The following is a 22,909-nucleotide window of genomic DNA, read 5'->3' as shown; positions in this document are numbered from 1 at the left end:
ACATGGAAATGCAAATAACCACACAGTAATGTCCGCTAGAAAAATAAAGAATTAAGAAGAAGCTGGGAATTTCCAAAGGCAGTGAGGCAGAAACTTAAAGGTATGGTGAACCCTGAAGGAAAAGCATAGGCACAGCATCTATAGGGGATCATTCAGGGCACTTTGGAAACTTGTAGGAGACATCGCAATGCAATAATGAGTTAATGGATGATTAGTAGACGATATGTACTGATAGTACAGATGATACAAATCACACCTACACATGATGTGTTATCTACAGCTTTCCAGAGGACGTGAGAAAAAAAAATGTACAGTGTAAGTAACACTATGCATATGGCTAGAAATCTTTAAAATCACTTGATGCAAATCCAGAGATCCTGGTCGGATTGTGAGGAGAAATTGTGTAGGGGGACCCAAGCAGAGCTTTTGCACCAGGGCCTGTGAGTCTTTAGTTACACCACTGTCTGAAATTGTTCAGATATCGATTAACTTTTTAAACAAATTAAATTTAAAAAAACAATCAAAACAAAAAGTTTATATAATAAAACATCTTTTATTGTCACACAAGATTCTTATACTACTGCCCTGCTGGCACTAATGTTCCTGGACATCCTAGGACAATGGCGTCCCTCTAACCTATAACACTATAGGATCTTGTACAGTTATGGCAGTACTTCTGGATGGGGACTGGAAGAGTAAAAAAAAATTGGAATTCATGTAAAAAGTTTATGAAAATAAGCAAAATACTGCATAAACTTGAGTAAGAAATTGAGATGCAGAGGAGGTCATGTATGGACAGCACAGCGCTTTACTGTATGTTGCAATACCACCAACAATGGCAGCATCTGTAATGTGTTTTTGTAATCACTCCACATGGCGCCCATAACTGGAGCGGTGACATGACACATCTGTTTTAGTTTTCAGACTGCTTAGTCACAAATTTTTTTCTTAGAGGAAATATTTTTTAGTGTAAATTATCCCTGCAGTTGGCTGAGGTTGTTAACCCAAAGTATCATACATGGGGAGTATCCAGAATAATGCAGTGCAAATACGATATAAACCACTTCATGACCAGAGGGGGCCCCCTTTCATGGTGACTATATCTAGGGGCTTAGCTATAGGGCACTAAGGCAGACTTGCCATCTCTACCGATAGCTCGGGAGACTGCAGAAAAAATAGGGGTGACCTCCTGGATTCCCAGATGAGTATGCATAACTTTAGGGAGTGCAGGGGTAGCAAATGCTACAGGGCCCTGGAGCCTAAGGGGGCTCTAAAGACCTCTATACAACATAAAAAGGCAAAAGGTTTGTTGATGGCACATGGCAAAGGTGGGCCCCACTACATAGTTTACATTGGGGCCCAGGAACTTCAACTTGCTTACCACCAAAGCAACCCCCTTCACATGATGGAACTGGTTTTCATTCACAGAAATTTCAGCAGCAAATCTGCGCCATGTGAATGTATCGTACGACACGCGAGTTAATATGTCTTCAGATTTTAGCTGAAAGGACATTTCTATGAGTCAAAAGAGCAAGATCACTTGGTAGCTGCAGAATTGGATGATGAAGTATCTTTAACACCTGACAATTTTAACTGTGCAGCGAGGGCGGGAGGAAGGAAGAGATAAAACAAGACGAGATGTGACAGGGAGTTCATTAGGCGGAATCCAGCAGCCATTATTCTATTATATAGAGCAGGCTGTTCTGTAATTAAAACTTCCAAGTGTTTCTGAGAAAAATGAAAAACACAATTATCTTTTTATATAACACATTTCATTACAAAGCAAAACCCACAAGACGTGCTTTCTGCTTAATAGCAAAGCCGTAACCGTGTCAAAAATCAAAGTATCTATATTAGAGAATGCCCCATTAGAAACAGATGGGAAGTTTTAAGGTGGTTGATCTGAATTCAAAAAGAGGGTTTATTTCTTGTAGAAACAGCACCTCTTTTGTCCATTGCCTGTGTCAGGTATTGCACTTTAGCCCTATTCGCTTCAGAGATGAGCTGCAATATTAGACACAGCCTTATTTGTAACAGTGGTGCTGTTTAAGTAAAAAATAGACCTTTTCATTATAGGGTTAGCATGCTGCCCCCTGATATGTAATTACAGGATCTAATTGTAAATGCCATATAAGGGACAAAACATATGGTCATAATGCTCATCTCTGATGCAGTACTTTTCTGCTCTTTAGCAACTCCTCTTGGCCAATGAGTGGTGGAACCACATGACAGAATTACTGCAATCCTTCATTAGGGGTACTAATATTCAGTCTCGACTCACTAGACTACGTCAAGATGCCAGTGGGGCCCACAGGTTACACTCAACACACTAGAGTTAGAAAAACTTTGATCTTCTTTCTGATTTATTCCTCCTGCTCTCTGGTGCGCTGGAATGAAATTTATGATTAACAGCCTTCCACTGTCCGGAAGGAGAAAATTAAACAAATCCTCTTGACCAATGAGTGGAACTACATTACAGAATTACAGCCAGTTTGGGGTCATATATCCCCTATTGTCTGAGACTGAGCTCCTCTATAAATTCCTAATAATACATGAGGTGTGCTATTTTCCTGACCACTAGGCCCCATAGCACTGCAGACTGATCATGCTGTGACTTCCTGCTGTGAGAGAGGTAGAGAGAACTATATTGTTGGCCCATTCACATGGCTGCCATATAGACTACATATTGTTATAATAAAGCCTTCTAATAATATATTGGGCTTTTGTGGGGTTCCCACAAATATGACACGCACAGAGCTCTATATATAGATTATTTTTTCCAAACCTCTGACTATAACTGATGATGGCGGATCTAGTCCTGAAGGCTTGATTTTTATATGACGTCTCCATAAATTCTAGTCCTGCCTCTCCAGATTTATTATGTTTTTTTTTATATAGTATCCTCCTTCAAAGAAAATGTCTCGTCCACTTTGCTCGATCCATATTTTATTCTAAGTCCTACAAACCACAGATGGTTATTTATTTATATCACCTTTTAGCTGAGGGCAAAAGTGCTACCGGTACAATCAGTCACATGCAATGGCTCTAGATTATTAGGTAAAATACTCATTAAGCCTGTCAAACTCCATTATGCCTTCAAGACATGGACAAGCTAAGATATGGCTGCCTCACCGCGGAGCCACCGAAGTGATTGACATGGATATAATTCCCCTATGCTCTCTGTTTACAAAGAAACTGCTGAAAAGTATTATATCGTGTGATATCAATGTAGCGGGGATTGACCCATAGGACTTATTTTCACAGGCTGGATGCTTAAAGCCTTCAAACAGACACATAAAATAGTCAAGCGGAGCTGTGGCTCTCTTGTCAGATATAATGACCCGAGGATGCTTGTCTAATAAGTATTCCCCAATAGGGGACAGAAGGACAGAGCTGTTTGCCTGACATAATCGTGTCCTGTAAAGTATAAAAGAATGAGCTCTCGCCCATGATTTATTAAAGTCTAAGAACCATTAAGCTTTACAAGAATTACAAAAAACGATCTTTGAAGCAGAAATAGCTGGCACGCTACTCAAACCGGCTGATAACCTAAAATAAATTGGCTACGGCTTTGTGTACAGCACAAGTTCAGCTACGGAGAAACTCAAGACTCTTGGCTGAATAATGAAGGTTAAAGGGTTACAAGACTATGTCTTAAGGTATTGTCCAGATAACAATAGGAAAGTTAGCAGTAAGTGTACAGCCGTTATGAACGCTTTGTACACACAGATGAGGAAGACCACAGGGAGCTGGACTTGGATGAAATATATTAACTAGTTTTTAGGGATATAGAATAACTTGACAAAGTCGGATCAAGGGGAAATCATAACCCAACTTGGATACAGTAGGAGCGTTTACTTTGTAGACTGATTAACGTTGTCGATTTCCATGAAGCCAGCCAACTATCTGATGTGTAAGGGGATGTCCAACTTTATCCTGACAGATGGTGTTGGGATGGAAAGTCGAGGAATGTAAAATTTATGAAAATTAGGTTTACAGCAGTTCCTTATTTCCTTTTCTCCATGCAAAACACATACACACTTGGCGAACCTAACAGTACGACTACTGGGGAGTCAACAGCGATTGAAAGCCTATGGGTAACATGGCAATGTCAGATGGAGAAGACGTATCCAGAATTCTCTTTCCCATGCACAATGTGCGGCCGAGGGTCTACCCTTTTCCAAAAAGATTGCACCACCAGCAAACATAAGGGTAAAGTTATAAGGTTACAGTATGGTGCTTTCCTTCTTGCAAGGATTGGAATCTTTTAAGAGTCCTTCCTGATGATCACATTGGATGGGGATGTTGTGATGCTCTGTAGATTGGAGAGAAATTTGGATTCCAACCTAACCCTTGCCCCCCCCTTCCAAAAAAAAAAAAAAATTGGTTTATCCCTTGTCCTAGACATAATGGTGATAAATTCTAAAAGGGCCTCATAGTCTTAAAACTGGTGAATGTATCAGATATTAAGTTTTGGAGTCCAGCAAGAGGTAGGGTTGAGACGATCTTGAGTTTTCAGGATCATTTTTAAAATCCGATTTCTGATCAATTTCCAGCCAATTCCAATCACAATCGTGAAATTTGCTCGATCGCAGATCGGGATCCGATCGCTCAACCCTAGTTACTTTATGTTTAGGGAGTAGAGCTGAGCCAATCTTGAGATTTCAGGATCGTTTTTAAAATCTGATTTTCAATCATTTTCTAGCCGATCCCGATCGTAAAATTTGCTCGATCGCCGATCGTGATCCGATCTTTCCCGATCCCGATTGCTCAATCCTAACACGAGGTCTAAGTCAGTGACTGACAGCTATGCCGACTCCCACTGGCACAGAATGATCAAAGTATTCCGTAACCTATACCAGAACTTGTGTAATAAAACTGTATATTGATCTTCAGTAACAAGTTCCCTGCATCTTCAATGAGACAAGATTCCTTTAAATAGCCACAAAAAAATACCAAGTTTTTTTTTTTTACATTAGTGTCTGCTTTGTGTTCTTTGTGCCACATGTTGAATGAGCGCAATAAATGGAGTTAAATAATGAGCTGTTGATATTGGATCCTTGCTCCTTTGCCTCATATGCGTACTTGCCTTCACATCTAGCTTCATCAATTGTGTAAGGTGTAGACAAGATTGTGTTTATTCCGGTGTGAGACAAAAGATACAAAGGTTATTGCAACAGCGAATAGTTTGTAAGAATAATAGGAATCCTATTTGTTAAATCAAATCCATGTGTGTTTACTGTAAATACACTAGAATAGACCTAATAGTCATAAAATAATCCTAGTAATAAAATAATAAGCTTGGTCATAAAATAGTAGTAAAACTAATTGTTGGAAAATAAAATGGTACTAATTAATGATAACGTAATGTAAAAAAATAATAATGGTAATAAAAATTGGCGACGATAACAAAAATCATAAAATACTATTATTAAAATAATAGATAATAGTAAGGGAAAATGGCTCATAAAAATGGCGGCTCAGTGGTTAGCACTGTTGTCTGAAAGGAGTTTGTGGGTTCTCGCTGGGTTTCCTCCGCCAACCAAAGATCTACAGATTGTAAATTAAAATTGTGAGCCCTTCTTTGAGGCAGTGAGTGTCCGCGAAGCACTGTGGAATATGCTGGCGCTATATAAACAACATCCATAAGATAATGGTCTGACGGGTCAGCTTTGTACTAGCCCATTGGTAAGCAAATGAGTCCACTGGTGGGCCACTGAGCCAGAATGGACCCCTGAAATAGGGTGGCCTCCTATGACCCACCCCTCTGCACAAGTGGTGCATGACTCTGCACTGGGCAGTGTTCAGTATCTTAACCAGCCTATCCATCCATTATTTAACAAACTACCCAGTTTATTATTCAATAGGTGGTTGGGATGAAATCTAGGCCAAGATGCAGACCAACCAGTATTCTTCTTCCTGGGCCCCACCTTTTTAATGTCACTGCAGGGGCCCCCATCATCACTGTGAGCTCAGTAACCCGTTTATGTTTAGTGTTCCATTATTGGAACGAAAACCAATATAACCTTTGGCATAAATGGGTTAAGCTAAGTGGACCCTAGTTAAAGGCAATGTGCACTTTTGGAATCCATAAGGGAGGCCTGGAAATATTTGCGTTTACCTGTACATTGGGCCCCAGAATTAATTTTAGTGATGAGACCTGATCTCCCCAATCTGACACAATGACATGTATGTTGCATAGTAGGCATGAAAGGTGTAGTGTCCTGGGGAGAAGTGTATGGTGTTCTAAAACCTATAGTATGGTATATAGTATATACCTTCAGATCAAATATTAGGATAGGTAGAAATTGTTGAAAGGTTTGTTGAGCCACAAGAGTGAAACACAAATTGCCCCTGAAACTAATGGTGTGGCTCCCATTGTCCAGTCTATTCAAAACTGGGATGCAAAACACCCGGGGTTGTATGGCTGGTGGGGGATCCAGTGCTGGGACCCCTACAATAAGCAAGTTAACTTGTTTTTTACTTCTACATCTCTGTAAGCCCCTGGTATATACACATCGATGTTTTCGAGCTGGTTTGTTCTGCCCTTATACATTGAACAATCTTTGTAATTCCCTTAAAAATGTTTTATTGATGCTAAAGATAAATAGATGTCTGTTTCCTTGTGCGCTCCTTCCCTGTCTTAGAGATAGATTATTCTTTCCATTAGTTAATGCTGAATTGTTAAAAGCTCCCCTTCCGATGGCTTTGTCCTCGGTTTGCGCAAGGTAGTAATTTTTATAAAATGGATCAGAAATGGATTTTATGAAAAGTAAAAAGTAAATAAGACATTTGTTTTAGTTCTCCAATTTCTTTGTAAGTAGTGGGAATAATTCAGAAAGATGACTGTGCAGAGAAGGCAGCTGTCTAAGGCACCATAGTTGCCTATGATGTACTTCACCATACCTTTGTATTGCCTACGGTCTGTGTTTGAGTTCATGGCAATGTTATGGCTTAAGTTGGATGTGCCCTTCCTTTAAAGTAGTTTTATGGGATTTTCATATTGGTGACCTATTCCTAGGACAGATCGTGAATATGTGATCAGTGTGTGTGTGTGTGTGTGTGGGGTATCACACTTGAGACTCCATCGTCGAACCAGATCAGCTGAGACCATGGTGCTCATGAGAACTTCAGACTCTTCATCTTCCAATAATATCATGTTCATCAGCGACATGGTACAGCAACAGCTCAGTTCTATTCAATTGAATGGGGCTGAGCTGCAATGCCAAGCACAGTGACCCTAAGTCATATCTGGCACTGTGCTTTGTGTTTAATGAAGAAGCAGCAGGCTTCAACCTAATGCTGCCGTCTCTGCTGCGGAGTTGAGTTACGGTTATTAGAACCCCATAGATCACATTTTGATCATTTTTTCTATTCATTTACAACAATCTGATTTCTTGATGCTTTTGTGTATCTGCATGCAAAACAATGGCAGCTTTTCCGTGCAGAATTTGCAGCAATAATGAACATGTTCTGGGTTGTAAAACCGCATTCATTATTTGTTCGAATTGGGTATATGATATTCCTATATAGTGTTTTTTTTCCATATTTTTCCATAGTGCAAATGGCGTTTGCTTTTGCTTCCTAGTCGCATGAAGTAATAACTAATAGGCCGTGTACTTGGGTCCAGGAGCTTGTACTCATTTATCACAGGCTGCGGACAGTAAACCCGGGTTATGACAATCCAGCCAGATTTATCGTAACGCCAACCCCCATGACGCCAATTACTTTTTGTGATGGATATATCTAGCACAGTTTTTTTTCTTCTTTGCCATCACTTTTTGATAATGGAAGACTTAGATAAATTACCGGGAACATTCTTAAAGTTTTTGCTATTTACTAACTTCATGATGGTCGCCGACAGATATTGGAGCTGTACAGAGGTAAGTGAAGTCTTGAATGTTCGTTTTGCAAGTGTTATTCCTGACTTTCCTGCGTAAAAGACAATGGAGGCTGAAAAAACTTAATATAGATCAACCTTCATTGTGTTATATGGAAATATGGCATCTGGAAAATGCAAACCGGCCCAAAGGGGCCAGCTGGAAGTAACTGGAAACCCGCAGCCAGGAGCATCACGACTGCAGCCCGGGAAAGACTGATAATCTGTCCGCTGTCTGCCTTGTAATGACAATACAGAGATGGGCACTCATCTATGCTCCTGTTAACCACTGCTGTGCCGAAAAACTACCTCACTAATGTAATGGTGACAACGAGACCTGCAAGTGTGTGGTGCTTGCCAAGGTTGGCCCGATAAACCACACACATGCAATACAGACAGTAGGGACAATTGCTGACCCCTACCGCTGCCACAATTGTCATACAACAACAAAAAATGGACTCTGCTTAAGTCTTTTGCCTGACCCCTGACATTATGAAGAGTCAAGGAGTCCGGGGTCCGGGTGGCTTTCGGTCAAAGTCTTAGTTCAGACCATGGTCCACCAGCTGACTACCCCCGCTCTATACGTTGCATTTTAGAGACTCACATAGCAGTAATAGAAAACCCGTTGTAGGGAGAGTAAGTTTATGAGTTTACGGACCCACAGACAGTTACAATGTTCAATAATTGGGTCCAGCTGCGGTAAAGTTGACAGCGCTGGTTACATAAACCGACCGCATGTTGTTGAAGTATTAATGGTGGTTTGAAAATGTTGATAATTTGTCTGATGTGATTCTTTCCTGAGGTTCAGAGGTTAATACTATATACTTTTTATATAGTCATTTATCATCTTTGGAACATCCTCAAATAAACAGTGAGCTATTTAAAGGTGGGGGGATAGGAGGAGACGACTCGATTGGCCACTGTCCCGTTGTCTCCTATAGAGAAGGAGCAGACATTGAAAATACCATCTGGGATTAAACTGAAAACCATTATTAGTCAAAGCAATAACAAATTAGATGAGCAAATTTCATCCGTGCAGTCTTACAAGGAGATGTTTACCGAGCATGAAGTTGATTTGGATGAGATTTGGCATATATTTGAAGATATGTAAAATAAAAGAGCGAGAGGTGAATACAAGAAAGGCTGAAGATAAAAGCACTTGTAGATGTGCATTGTGGGCAAACCTGTTCCTCAGCCCACTGTATTGGCATATGGGGACAATTTTCCATCCAAATATCCTTTGACTATTGACAAAGCTAATGAATACAATGTCAGGAAGGATACAGTTAAACGTTTTCATCGTAAGGTTTTACATATATATATAATAAACAGGTTAAGGGAGTGTGTTACCAGAACATAGCATATCATCCAAGCAGATAGATAGGTTAGTGTTCATAGAATCCAGCATATCAACCTCGCGGATGGATAGGTTAGGGTCACCAGAGCCCAGTATATCACCCTAGTTCTGCAGATAGATAGGTTAGTCTCAGCAGAACCAGCATATCACCCCAGCCCTGCAGATAGATAGATTACTTTCACCAGAACCAGCATATCACCCCAGCCCTGCAGATAGATAGGTTAGTGTCACCAGAACCAGTATATCACCTCAGCCCTGCAGATAGATAGGTTAGTGTCACCAGAACCAGCATATCACCCCAGCCCTGCAGATAGATAGGTTACTGTCACCAGAACCAGCATATCACCCCAGTCCTGCAGATAGATAGGTTACTGTCACCAGAACCAGCATATCACCCCAGCCCTGCACATAGATAAGTTAGTGTCACCAGACCCCAGCATATTCCCCCAGTCCTGCAGATAGATAGGTTACTGTCACCAGAACCAGCATATCACCCGAGCCCTGCAAATAGATAGGTTACTGTCACCAGAACCAGCACATCACCCCAGCCCTGCACATAGATAGGTTAGTGTCACCAGAACCAGTATATCACCCCAGCCTTGCAGATAGATAGGTTAGTGTTACCAGACCCCAGCATATTCCCCCAGTCCTGCAGATAGATAGGTTACTGTCACCAGAACCAGCATATTCCCCCAGTCCTGCAGATAGATAGATTAGTGTCACCAGAACCAGCATATCAATCCTTCCCCGTAGATAGATTGGAGTCACCAGACCCAGCATCTTAATCCTGCAGATAGGTTAAGGCACTTGGATCTAATCATATTTTCCTTTTGTAAATCGCTGCCTCCATATCACTGTTTTTGACTATATGCAATTGAACTCTTTGGGGAAATAAGGACAATTTCATTGCTCTAAAGAAGTAAGTGGTAACACACTGCTCTGAAGACTCCATACAGGACAGTTTTTCCCCTGTCGAAAAATGCAGCGGAAACTGCGAGTCTCAAATGGAAATTCCGGAGCAGATGTGAACATAGCCTTAGTTAGGGGATCCTATGGTGGACACACCAGAAGAATCAGTGTGGATGTCCTGAAGAGTGAGAGCTGATCTGGTTATAATGGGTTGTGCAATTTAAATAAAACATCCCCTATCTACAAGATACTGTCTGTTGGATGGGGTTTCAACTGTTGGGACCCCAACTCATCAGAAGAACAGGGGTGCTCCAACTGCATTCATCTATATAGGACTGAGAAAGAGAAGTGGGATACAGTGCTCAGCTATCTCAAGCACTCCCATAGAACTAAATGAAGCACAACTGCTGCTCCAACTGGGAACTACCATTGTGAATAGTGGGGGACCCAATCTGTAACCACATGTATTAGCCAGAGTGAAGAACAGATACAAGAAATAGAAGCTGTGTAATACTACTTTTGCCCTGTGGAGGTGCTGTGGGCAAATAGCACTCTTTCTACCAGATTTCTACCCATATTACAGCTTTCCTATGGGGTTTTGGGACCAATGGGAAATCCAATTATTATTAAATATCCTACAAATGCCCAAAGGGACTATTCAAAGAGGACAATGTCTTCTAACATGAAGAAAGGTGGACAGGTTGGTGGCTTTTATAGTGTAGATACCTTGTTGATCCTTTATTTATGATCCGTCACAAGCACACTCTGAAATAAGAGCACAAGACGTATCCCAACAAGTTGTCACTATTTACTCACAAGCAAGGTCACCTCTCTATAATCCTCGCTTTTAATTGAACTGTACACCAGTTGACTTTGCCTTTATTAAATATTGTACGATTATTCTAATTAGTGTCACGTTCATCCAATTATGTCATGTTCTTTTTATTAAATGTTCTTTACTTATCTTTCTGAAATTGGAAACGCTTGCTTCGGGATTCCCGGAGAACAGAATTTTTATATAATTTTTTTTTTCTTCCTTGAAATGGATTTAAAAATGAAGCCGTTCTGGCTGCGCTGCCTGTCAGCTCGGTAAGCAGCAGAAGAGGAAAGAGAATGAATATTTCCAGACATTGAACTTACACGGGGGTAGAACAAGCTCCTTGATTAGAAACTGTGCCTACTGGCAGTGCAGACTCACACGTTCACAGGAACTTCACTGAAGATCTACCGAAATGCCCGACTCGCCCTCAGCCAAGAGAATCTGTCATCCAAGAAACTCATTTTCATTGTTTTGTCTCTTTCTTAGTTATATTATGTTAAACTATATATCTGGACAAACACATGTAAAGTACTTGTCGCTCTCATAATAACAGGTTTAGTTTAGTGTTACAAAGTAACTGCACCCTCCGGTTATATTCACATTGTAGGATCTGTACTAAGGGCTGCCGATCGGATAGTCTTCATTTTAACACGGAATGTCTTAAAGGATTTCCCACCATTAAAAGTGAAGGCGTTTTGCTAGGGTATGCCATAATGTCGAGATCAACCTGATTTTTAGAACAAGTTATTCTAACTTTCATACCACAATTCTGCAGTGTAAAAGAAAGTCAAGAGACACTCAAATCCCTTCACCTCCTAGCAAAATGCTATAACATTTTAGATTTCTCTCTTCGTCCTGAGTTCTGTTGTACTTGAAGCTGTGCATACACTTGGCACATGCGCAGTACATGTAACTGCACCACATCAGTATGGCGCATGTACCAAAAACAGCACAGGCAAAAGGCATTTTAACTTTAAGACTGATGCTCTGCAGTATAGAAGGAAGTCAATCCCTTGACTTCTTAGCAAAATGCTATAAAATATAGATGCTTCACTTGGCCCTAAGTTCTGCCACACTCACAGCTGTCCATATTCTTGGCGCAAGCACAGTGGCAGTATTATTGAGCATCCACAAAGAATATGAGCAGCATTGAATACTCAAGGCCAGGCAAGATTAGAAATTCATTGCCTGGCCCTGTCCATCGGAGAAAGGAAATGGGGGTGAAGGGTGGCAGAGAGTAGTGGGATGCTTACTTCTTTAGAGAAACTTGAATGCCCTCATTGCTCTAAAGAGTTAATTTGATAATTAACAAAACCCACAATATCTGAACAAGGGAGATATCTATTCACAAGGGGTAAAAACGTAGGCTAGGGTCACCTGAATCAATCTATCTGCAGGGCTGGGGTGATATGCTGGTTCTGGTAACACTAACCTATCTATCTCTAGGGCTGGGGTGATATACTGGTTTCTGGTGAGCCTAACCTATCTATCTGCAGGGCTGGGGTGATATGCTGGTTCAGGTGACACTAACCTATCTATCTGCGGGGCTGGGGGGATATGCTGGTTCAGGTGACACTAACCTATCTATCTGCAGGGCTGGTGTGATATTCTGGGTTCTGGTGACACTAACCTATCTATCTGCAGGGCTGGTGTGATATGCTGGTTCTGGTGACACTAACCTATCTATCTGCAGGGCTGGAGTGATATGCTGGTTCTGGTGACACTAACCTATCTATCTGCAGGGCTGGGGTGATATGCTGGCTCTGGTATCCCTTACCTATCTATCCGCAGGGCTGGGGTGATATGCTGGCTCTGGTATCCCTAACCTATCTATCTGCAGGGCTGGGGTGATATGCTGGTTCTGGTGACACTAACCTTTCTATCTGTAGGGCTGGGATGATATGCTGGTTCTGGTGGTGACACTAACCTATCTATCTGCAGGGCTGGGTTATAAACTGGGGTCTGGTGACACAATCATGCTTTTACATTTTTTTTCATTACGACTGAAACAATTCCTGACTTTGGCTCAAAAAAATACATCAAGAATTGCCACCAAAACAGCCCACGTTATTCCATATAATTTTTATTCTAAGACTGGACTCAAATGTGCAGTTTTTTTCTGCATTGTAATCTGCAGCTGATTTAATTTGGAGGGGTCCGGTGCTGTCTGTAAAAGGGATCATGATGATGATGATGAGGATGATGATAGTGATAATAATGGCCAGCTTGTCATCATTGCTGACAGTTACTATGTGGGAGCCGTACACACAGGACAAGCTTCATCTTACAGGATTCCAGGAACAGTAAGTGCAAGAAGAGGCAGAGATGTCACATTAAGAATATCTTTACTCCAGACATGCCTTGTGGCTGCCAACCAGACCACATCCACTGTGCTTGTACGGCTGCTGCAGATATACACATCCTTGTACTTTACACAGCGGCACCAGTATCCGGTATATAGCTTGGATCCTCTGCACCCCTCTTTTCCCATCTTCATAACCAATGGTGGAGGTTTCAATAATCATTTCAGAATTTTACTACCATTACAAAAATCACAGGATGAAACACAACTGAATAAAAAATACTGCAAATAAGTCCTTATTCATATCAGTGTTTATTAGTAGACCTGGGCAAACCCCACAAGATTTGTTATGATGAAGATTTGTGGGTTCATCCGTCCATTTTGCTTTGGGTTGACTTCTGCAAGTGGCCATATTGCGTTTCTGTTTTGCACAATATCCTTCAAGTGCTAGAACATTTTCTATATTGTCCTAAAAGTCATAGATAAGATATAGAGGGCCTTTCTTTTCATAGGTTGCCATATGATGTGAAATTTTATCACACTGCTAAGTGTTGGTTTATTAAATACCAGATTATAGGATCTTCAATATACATTAAGACTTTGGCTGCAACGGCCGTGACGTGTCCAAAGATCATTGTGTTGTCCAGCAACTAATATAAGTGAATGGAGACCAGTACTAATCCATTTTTGTTTTGTGGCTGTGGCAACCTCAGGGTTATGATGCAAGTCCATTCATTTATATTAGTTTGTGGCAATAGTGGTATCTTTAGGATGTGGAGCGGTCTATACTGCACGGTGATGTGTCCATGTAGTATAAATTCTGTCTTAGAGAACGTTCAACATCTCCAGTTCTTTGCATCTTTTAATAGTTGGACAATAGGAATTATTTCTCTAGTCCCCACCATTCCTGAGTAATCAGTGCAGTTACTTTAGATTATCAGGTGGATGTTGTCAGGAATGAGCACACAAGGAGGTGATATTGAGCTCTGACATGATATGTTTCTGATTTTATAGCATCAACTCTGAATCACGGCCTCTTGTCTGCTCTAAGATGAGACCACCGTAATTAGGATATTGGCACCAAAACTAACTGCACTGCTTGGACAGGAAAAGGATGGGGTCTAGAGCAAAAAACCAACTGTTCCAGAAATGGTAGAGCATCACCTTTTAAGAGATGCAAGTGGGGAAGTTGGTGGAGGCAATGAATTTACACCAAAAAGTTACACATGGTGTAAACTACACTCAATTGTTTTTTGGCTTAGAAAGAAAGGGATGTGCATTTCCAAAATGGAGATAATCATGTGACATAAGATGCTCTAAAGTTGTACCAAAACACTGAAGCAAAATTCAGGTGGTCTAAACATAGATTAGATCATCTAAAGATGCGTCATATTTATCAGCCTTTATCAGCAACTATCATACATTTGGTGTATTTAGGCTGTGTAATCTAAGATTGTACTCTCTAAATCTTAAGTTGGCCATACACATTATATTTTCACTGGCAGAACCGGACAGGTATTATGCTGCAAATGGTGATTCTCAGCTGGCCGACAGCAGACTCAAGTTTGCCAAGCACAGATTTGCCATGGTGGATATTTTCAGCCGGGTGTCTATTGAAAATACCAGAATTTGATGTGATCCGCTGTTTTGGGCCGATTATAAGCCAACCTGCACAGACTCACAGCAACTAGCTGTGTCCTTAGGAACTATCCCATCGTGAGTTGCACCTTGATGTCATCTCAGCTGCCCAGTATGTCTACGGTATATGAAAATATATTGGGTAGTCTATGGCACATACCCTTGTTTAGAAACTGTACAGTGGGTGTACGTGTCCTGCCAGGGAGAATTGGGTATCTAACTAGCTCATGGTCCCATCAGGGGTTTCACCTGTGGGTCAGTCCAAGCTTGAATTTCGTTATACGGCACGCTAACCATATCCTTCACTGGTAGTAGCCACAACACAACCACTTGGTGGTCACTTAGACACACACATGAGCTGGTTATCTTGTATGGCTCATTTTGGGATATGTTGTCCCAAGGAGAAAGGTAAGGAATCTGAGGGACACATTTGTATACAAAATCGAAACCGTAGAATTTTTCCTTTTGTTTTGGTGCCTTTGTTAATACATTTTCTTGTATTTTCTGTGGAATTTTCACACAATAGTTTTCAATGACTTTCTAATAACTTTCAGGCCTTTGTCTGGTTAGGATTCATATTTGCGCTGATGTAGGATGAGGTGGAATTCTTAGGATTTTTTTTTCCTGTTGGATTTTTTCCAACAAGTGGCAATAAAGTAATAGGAAGCAGACCGTCAGCGTATCCAGCCAATAATGATAATAGGAATTTCCTATTGGTTTATTAAGTCTTGCCAGGAAATAACACTTCCACCTTCAAGTCTACAGTGTGCATGAAAAAGAACAGGCTGAATGACTGCTAACAGATGAGGAGATTGTAAGATGTTTCCATGGCATGGTATCTGGAAGGCGGCACAAACGATAATGAAAACCAAGAGGAATAAGGCCTTATTCACACAGTCAGGTCAAATGGCGGTTATTGCTATGCGGATGTCTGAATAAGTACATTGAAAAGATGCTGCTGAAATGTGTACATGAAATGCTGATGTGTGAATAAAGTATTCAATTTGCAATGTAATATGTCATGCGTTGGGTAGGGAGCTGTAAGAAGTGAAGCCATCATCAGACCTCCGGAGGGAGATCTCTGACTGCAGCTCCTCATGGCCAGTGATGTAATTGTACATTCTATGTGCTTCGCTCATTACCTGGATCTTAATTACCACTTTGCCTTCTTCAAGGGTCATCCATCAGCTCTGAAGATCCTGGTAGTATCTAAAGGGGAAGAACTGCTGCTGAATGTGGAAAGAAATGAGTAAGTACAGTTAATGACTTTCATTAGTATCTCTTCTGAATTGGTGGTGATGGTGGTGGAGATGTTCCGGCACAGAATGTTCTGTCATTGTCCTGGTCTGGAGGATGCGCTGGATGTACAGGACATCATAATACTCATCATTAATAAGTAACCTGAAGATTCCTTCTTGCTTCTTTACTTTCCTGAACGCTTGAAAGTATATTGTGTATAGTATGTCATATTGTAAAATCTCCATCATCCAGAAGACTCCCATGTATTCCAGACTCGTAGGCGTGGTATCACTGACTGATGACCTCACCAATAAATTATCACCTTCCTCTGGACTTTCACAAGACCATGCAGGGCATACACGTTATACTGTTCATGTGGAAGTCCAAAATTGGAAGAATACAACCTTATCTACATGGCCTTTAGAGTGGGAGTTGTAGGGCGATATAATACAAAGCCCTTGGAAGTTCATGAGGCTTTACTGTATCTCTCATTTCATATGGAGACATGTAGATTTGTTTTTGTTGGATGAGGCCTAATTCACAAGCACATTAGGGGGTACAAAGAGGAAGATGTGCCCAGGGACATAATTTTAAGCACTTAAATCAGATGCAAGACCTGGAACAGGGCCTCCATTTAGCATGTGCCATTAATAACATCATCTTAATATTGGATATAGGGACCTTTGAGCCCTCTCAGGCACCAAGGCCAGGATGAAGCAACTACCTATGTAACTCTACTTATGTAACTGCCTCTAGTTTCTGTTTATGTATGGTAGAGTATTTGATGTCCAGCGGACCCTTTAAAGGATAAATGAGAAATGCATGTTCACTAGCAGTCCAACCATTGTGACCCTACTGATGACAAGACCCAGGGAGTCCCTAAATCCCTTGTGTAAATGAATAGTTGTGTGACCACCAGTCCTATCATTTCTATGGGATTGACTGTACTTGGCTTTACTAGACCTTAGAAGTGAATGGAGTGCTGGTCATGTATGTTCACTACCAATCCATTCATGGGGAACATGGGGACCCACATTTTCACGTTGGGACTCGCAGAGATAACCTGCTAAAACTTTTTGATAATTAAATATGATGGCTGCAAATTTCGGCTTAAATTTTGCAACTTAACAATCCAGACTCATTCGTGAATTGTGAATAAGTCTGTGAAACTTGGAGGAGGAATATGGGGCCCTACAGAGTATTTCAATATGATCACCCTTTGCAACGGGCCCAACTTCTATTATTCATGACCTGTATGAACAGTCACATACTTCCATACAGGAGGGCATGCAGTATATGGCAGCCATTCTCTTAAAAGAATGATCATCCATGTAATAATTTATGGAGGTACACCAGCGCACATAAAAAGGGACCTCAAGCTGGCAACCCCCTGCGCCTTTAACACAGTATCCCATACAGATAATAAATTCTAGTTAAGAGCTAGCAGTAGCATCCAATATAGAAGACCCAAAGTAATATATTACAATCCACTACCGTAAACCATCCATTTTAATTCAGTCCCTTTAATTATTGTTATTAAAGTGTCAAGTAATGGAAAATGTATTATGTATAATTACAAGGAGTGCGCCTCTTCCCTGTATTATACCGCTGTACTGTACACTAATGGCAAATGCATCAATACATAAAATCTATGGCTTTTTTATTAATGTAAAATATTTTTTATTATTTTTGTGGAAATGGATGGATATTTATGTTGCCTAAGACAAAACACTTAATGGAATATTTTGTGTTCTCTGAACTATCTCATAACGTAAAGTAGACAGATAATCAAAACCAAATGCTGTGCTATAGAACTGTGGTGAAATTTTTTCTCAATGTTGTTAAAGAGGCCTATTAAAAAGTTTACTCTGCCTAAAGGGGTTGTCGCATTGTGACAGTCATTTTGGCTCATGTAAGAAGCCCAATAGATCGTATGCCTTGTGTAGATTGGTCTCAATCCGTTTTCACATGGGTGGTAGAAATCCTGACAGTGCTGCACACTGGTTATCTTCACAGACTTGGGCATAAAGAGATCAAACAGTGTTCATACTATACCATGGAACTGCACGGGCTCTTGATGTTAGAGAAGAGGTCCACACAATTGCAGTTTATTGGGTTGGCCCATTATCACCATTATATTCACAGGATTGGAGGTAAATCTATGAGCCCATTGGGACCCCCACTGACCACAACAATGGAGATCTTGTGTCCCCTGTTAGAAAAGTCAAGCATGTGCGCTTCTACCCCTTTCGATCTCTCTGGGACTGACAAAGATGACGCAATACAGTTTTTAGCATACGGATTGAGTAGAGCAGTGGTTGTATGCTCAGTTGCCACTCCATGTAAATGGGAGACCTGGGACTTTTGTTCTTATGGATGAGAACCCCTCAGCGGTCAGACCCCCAGTGATCAGTCACTTTTCATCTATCCTGTGAATAGGTGATTGATGCGTAGATTGCCTAGATTGATGCATTTTATTTGCACTGATACATTGGTACCTAGGGGGTTGGATTGGCCCACCAAAGTACCAAAAAGGTCCAACAGAACAAAACCCTGTTTTGAGCTGACTGTGGAACCAAAGACTTAATTCTGGGCGGGTTATTGTACCTTGGATCCAACTGAATGAAAGCTTAACAGCATGGCCACTTCCCAGCTGTCTACTTATGGCTCTGTACACTGTGTAGTTCTGGCAGCAGATGATATCTGCTCACCGGTGAGGGTACTGGGCGTCTGATCCCCACTGATCAGATACTGATGACCTATCATCAGGATAGGTCATCAGTATGTTAAGGTTGGATGACCTCTTTAACAGTCCAGCCTACCTGCGCTCATATATTGCAGCAAGCTCTACAGCCAGGAGATAGACATTTGTCGCTGATATATTGTCTAGTCTGGATACATCTCTTACAAGCTCATCTGTGTTAGTTATAACATCTATAGACTTTTTTCTGCTGTTCCTCAATATCCTTATTCACTGACCTCTAACCCTGAAATGTTGAAACGGTTACAAAATTGAAACACAAAGCACGTTCTTACATTCCCATTTCACAATGATGAAGCAACACTGAAACTTAGATGATGGTTTTCATCATGGATACAATAATTGTCCTTGAAAATACAAAGTTACATTAAAAAGGAAATATCACAAGAAAACCTAAAATACAAAGCGATAATTAAGTAACATAATCGGTTAATATTTTTTTTTTATGACAAAAAAACTCTTTCTAGAAAGAAAAACTTCCGCGCAGTTGTAAATAATACATTTACAATATGTTAATGGAGCGACGCTCCTAAATGTTTTATCAGCTCGCTGCCGATAGATGAACAATTCTAATTAATCCATTTTATATTTGCTCGGCCCAGAATTAGGTGTCACAATTTTATGATTAGTCATTACTCTCCTGTCATCGCTAAAACATTGAAGAAATGGGAAGATAAATGGTTTATGGGCTTTTTTTTTATAAAGTCCCTAATGAATTACAACATGCAAGGAGAGATCTGCACGTTTGCCCACCATCGAATTACCATCCGTAATAATACTGTATATTGCCCAGCGGGTTCATGAATAAAATAATTATCTGTCAATATGTCTGCCCTTTAGGGCCCTAATGTGTCCGGACAACTCGATAAAGCAGAAGAGAAGGAATTAAGCGTTCTTGACTAAATTAGTATCTCTATGGTTCACGAATATCATAATTTACTAATTTGAGGTTATGTTAAAGGGATACTTTCTTCTTTCACTACCTGCTGACCACCCCTAGACTAAATACCCCCAGGTGGCGGCAGTTGATCTCTACAAGGACATACCTTTACATCCTTGCCGAAATAGCATCTACATCTGAAGGAGTAGAGATCCACTCTCTGCCTTATGGATTACTATATACAGAGCGCATAGACAATTTTATATACCGCTAAAAAGCTGGCGGTGCACTGAATTCAGTGCACTGTTGGCTTTCCCATTATATGCCTCAGGGCTGGAGATATCGGTGCTGTTAATTTTGGGAACGATATCTCCCCACTGTCAGAAGGGCATTCCTCACAGCCTAGCCTCATCACTGAGCTGTGTCCTCTGATAGTACAGGGCTACGGACGAATACTGTCAGGGTGGGGTGGGGCGTTCCTCACAGCGCAATGATGACGCTAGGCTATGAGGAACATCCTTCTGACAGTGGGGGAATATCGGTGTCGAAATTACTGGCACTGATATCTCCAGCCCCAAGGCATATAATGGTAAAGATAACATTGTGCTGAATTCAACACACTGTCGTCTTTCTAGCGATATATAAAAATGCATATGCATGAGGACATGAAAGGTCCTCTTTAATGAGGGCACCAATGGGATTCGCCATGATGAGGCCTCCTCCTGGCCTGATTCGGTTCTTCGTGGGCCAGGAAGTCCAGGAGCTGCTGGGTCCTAGAAGAACAGGGGCACATCTTCCATGAGGCGCTGCCTGAGGCCATCGTCTGGGAGGGGTTGCCTTTTTTAAATCAGCTGCTACTTATTGTGTTATTTTACTCACCTGCCCACATCTGCAGCTATGTCACAAAGCTGGAGAACGTTCAGTCGCTACATGCAGCCTCCTGGCGTTCTTCAGCATCGGCTACAGCGTACCCTGGAGTCATACACTGCGTCTGGGGTTTAAAAAACTTTTATTTTAAATCTTATTGCAGCATTTTCTCCTCTCCACTTGCCTAAAACATTTGCACAGTATGCTATGTATACCTTCCTTAGACTTGTAATTCTAAATCAGATTTTAATGCAGGAGCTTGTTGACAGTTTTCAGGTAGCAACAAGATATCTTTTTTTGTCCTCTAATAAAAAGTAAGTAAAAGAAAATAAACATGTATAAGAAAGCAAAATAAACATGTATAAGAAAGCAAATAAACATGTATAAGAAAGCAAAATAAACATGTATAAGAAAGCAAAATAAACATGTATAAGAAAGTTGATCTGTATTTTAGCTTTGCTCGCCACAGCACCAATGTTAATCTAAGGTGGAGATTTACCGTGTGGCGTTTCTACAGGGTGTTTCAGATACGTAGCTCCGCTGTGGATGATGTTTGCCAATGTTGTTCTACATGAAAACCAAAAGAATTACAAGGAATCTGGTCAAAAACCAGGGATCGTCCTGCAGGGAAATGACAGCTGTTAAGCATTAAGCCTTACATCAGCCTCTTCTGTATTTACTTTCTGTGTCGCCTTAGGCCACCGTGAATAAATCTGCTTTAAATTAATAACCGTTTCTTCAATGCTAAGTAGATGCTGAACACCCCCCTATCCCCACAGTATCTATGGATAAAAGATTACCTGTATTTATTACAATGTTTTTGAAAATAGCACCACAAAAAAATGACACTGCGGGGTTTGGTGGTTCCCATAGTGATGGTGGTCCTGTCAAGGCTGCATTTTATTATAAAAGTGGTTTTACCATGAACATAACAGAGTTTACATTTGAAGACAATTAAAAAAAAAATGTAACATTTTTGCAAATTTAAATGATTCAATACTTTGCAGAGTTTTAAAGATTTTCTCTAACCGTCTTGGTGGTGACACTCTTTTGTCTTTTGTGACCAGGAACTTTCTATGGTCTGGTAGTTGTCAGAAACATAGCCATGCTGTCCTTATTGTAGTCAGGTTCTCTTCTCATACATGTAGTGTCCTCCTGATAACCAGCTGTGATGTCCTTATTGTGGTCGGGTTATCTTCTCATACATGTAGTGTCCTCCTGATAACCAGCCATGATGTCCTTATTGTGGTCAGGTTATCTTCTCATACATGTAGTGTCCCCTCCTGATAACCAGTCATGATGTCCTTATTGTGGTCAGGATATCTTCTCATACATGTAGTGTCCTCCTGATAACCAGTCATGATGTCCTTATTGTGGTCAGGATATCTTCTCATACATGTAGTGTCCTCCTGATAACCAGCCATGATGTCCTTATTGTGGTCAGGTTATCTTCTCATACATGTAGTGTCCTCCTGATAACCAGCCATGTTGCCCTTATTGTGGTCAGGATATCTTCTCATACATGTAGTGTCCTCCTGATCACCAGCCATGATGTCCTTATTGTGGTCAGGTTATCTTCTCATACATGTAGTGTCCTCCTGATCACCAGCCATGATGTCCTTATTGTGGTCGGGTTATCTTCTCATACATGTAGTGTCCTCCTGATCACCAGCCATGATGTCCTTATTGTGGTCGGGTTATCTTCTCATACATGTAGTGTCCTCCTGATCACCAGCCATGATGTCCTTATTGTGGTCAGGTTATCTTCTCATACATGTAGTGTCCTCCTGATCACCAGCCATGATGTCCTTATTGTGGTCGGGTTATCTTCTCATACATGTAGTGTCCTCCTGATCACCAGCCATGATGTCCTTATTGTGGTCAGGTTATCTTCTCATACATGTAGTGACTGGGTTTCTGACAAGTCCAGGACCATAGAAAGATCCTGCATTTATGGTCATATCTATTGGTAAGTGATCAAGGCAAAAGATTGTCAACCCTAAGATGAGTAGAGAAAATCTTTAAACCACTGCAAATTGTTAACATTTTCTACAAATTTCTTACATTTGCAAAAATATTTAATTTTTAATTGTCTAAGAACTTAAACATGGTGATGCTCTTGGAAAATCCCTTTAATATACGTGAATGTTAAAATTTGCTCACTTTTGGACTAAAATTGTAAAGGTAGGCACTGAAATCCAACTGATAGTAATATCTGTATATAGGTCCTGAAAGAGGCAATGACACTTTCTGTCAC

General features: G+C 40.8%; 1 protein-coding gene across 1 annotated transcript in view; it reads left to right on the top strand.

Annotated features, from left to right (window-relative positions):
- The window catches only part of ADAM12 (ADAM metallopeptidase domain 12), a 260,352-nt gene that overhangs the window by 38,048 nt on the left and 199,395 nt on the right, over positions 1-22,909 (top strand). Inside the window, exon 3 of the mRNA XM_075288277.1 lies at positions 16,081-16,154. Within this exon, the coding sequence (XP_075144378.1) occupies positions 16,081-16,154 (74 nt within the window). The remainder of the gene's footprint in view (positions 1-16,080; positions 16,155-22,909) is intronic.

Source organism: Leptodactylus fuscus, chromosome 10 (assembly GCF_031893055.1).
Source record: "Leptodactylus fuscus isolate aLepFus1 chromosome 10, aLepFus1.hap2, whole genome shotgun sequence".
Lineage (NCBI taxonomy): Eukaryota > Metazoa > Chordata > Amphibia > Anura > Leptodactylidae > Leptodactylus > Leptodactylus fuscus.
Note: the sequence above shows the minus strand (reverse complement) of the source record. Positions and strands in the feature narration are given on the sequence as shown.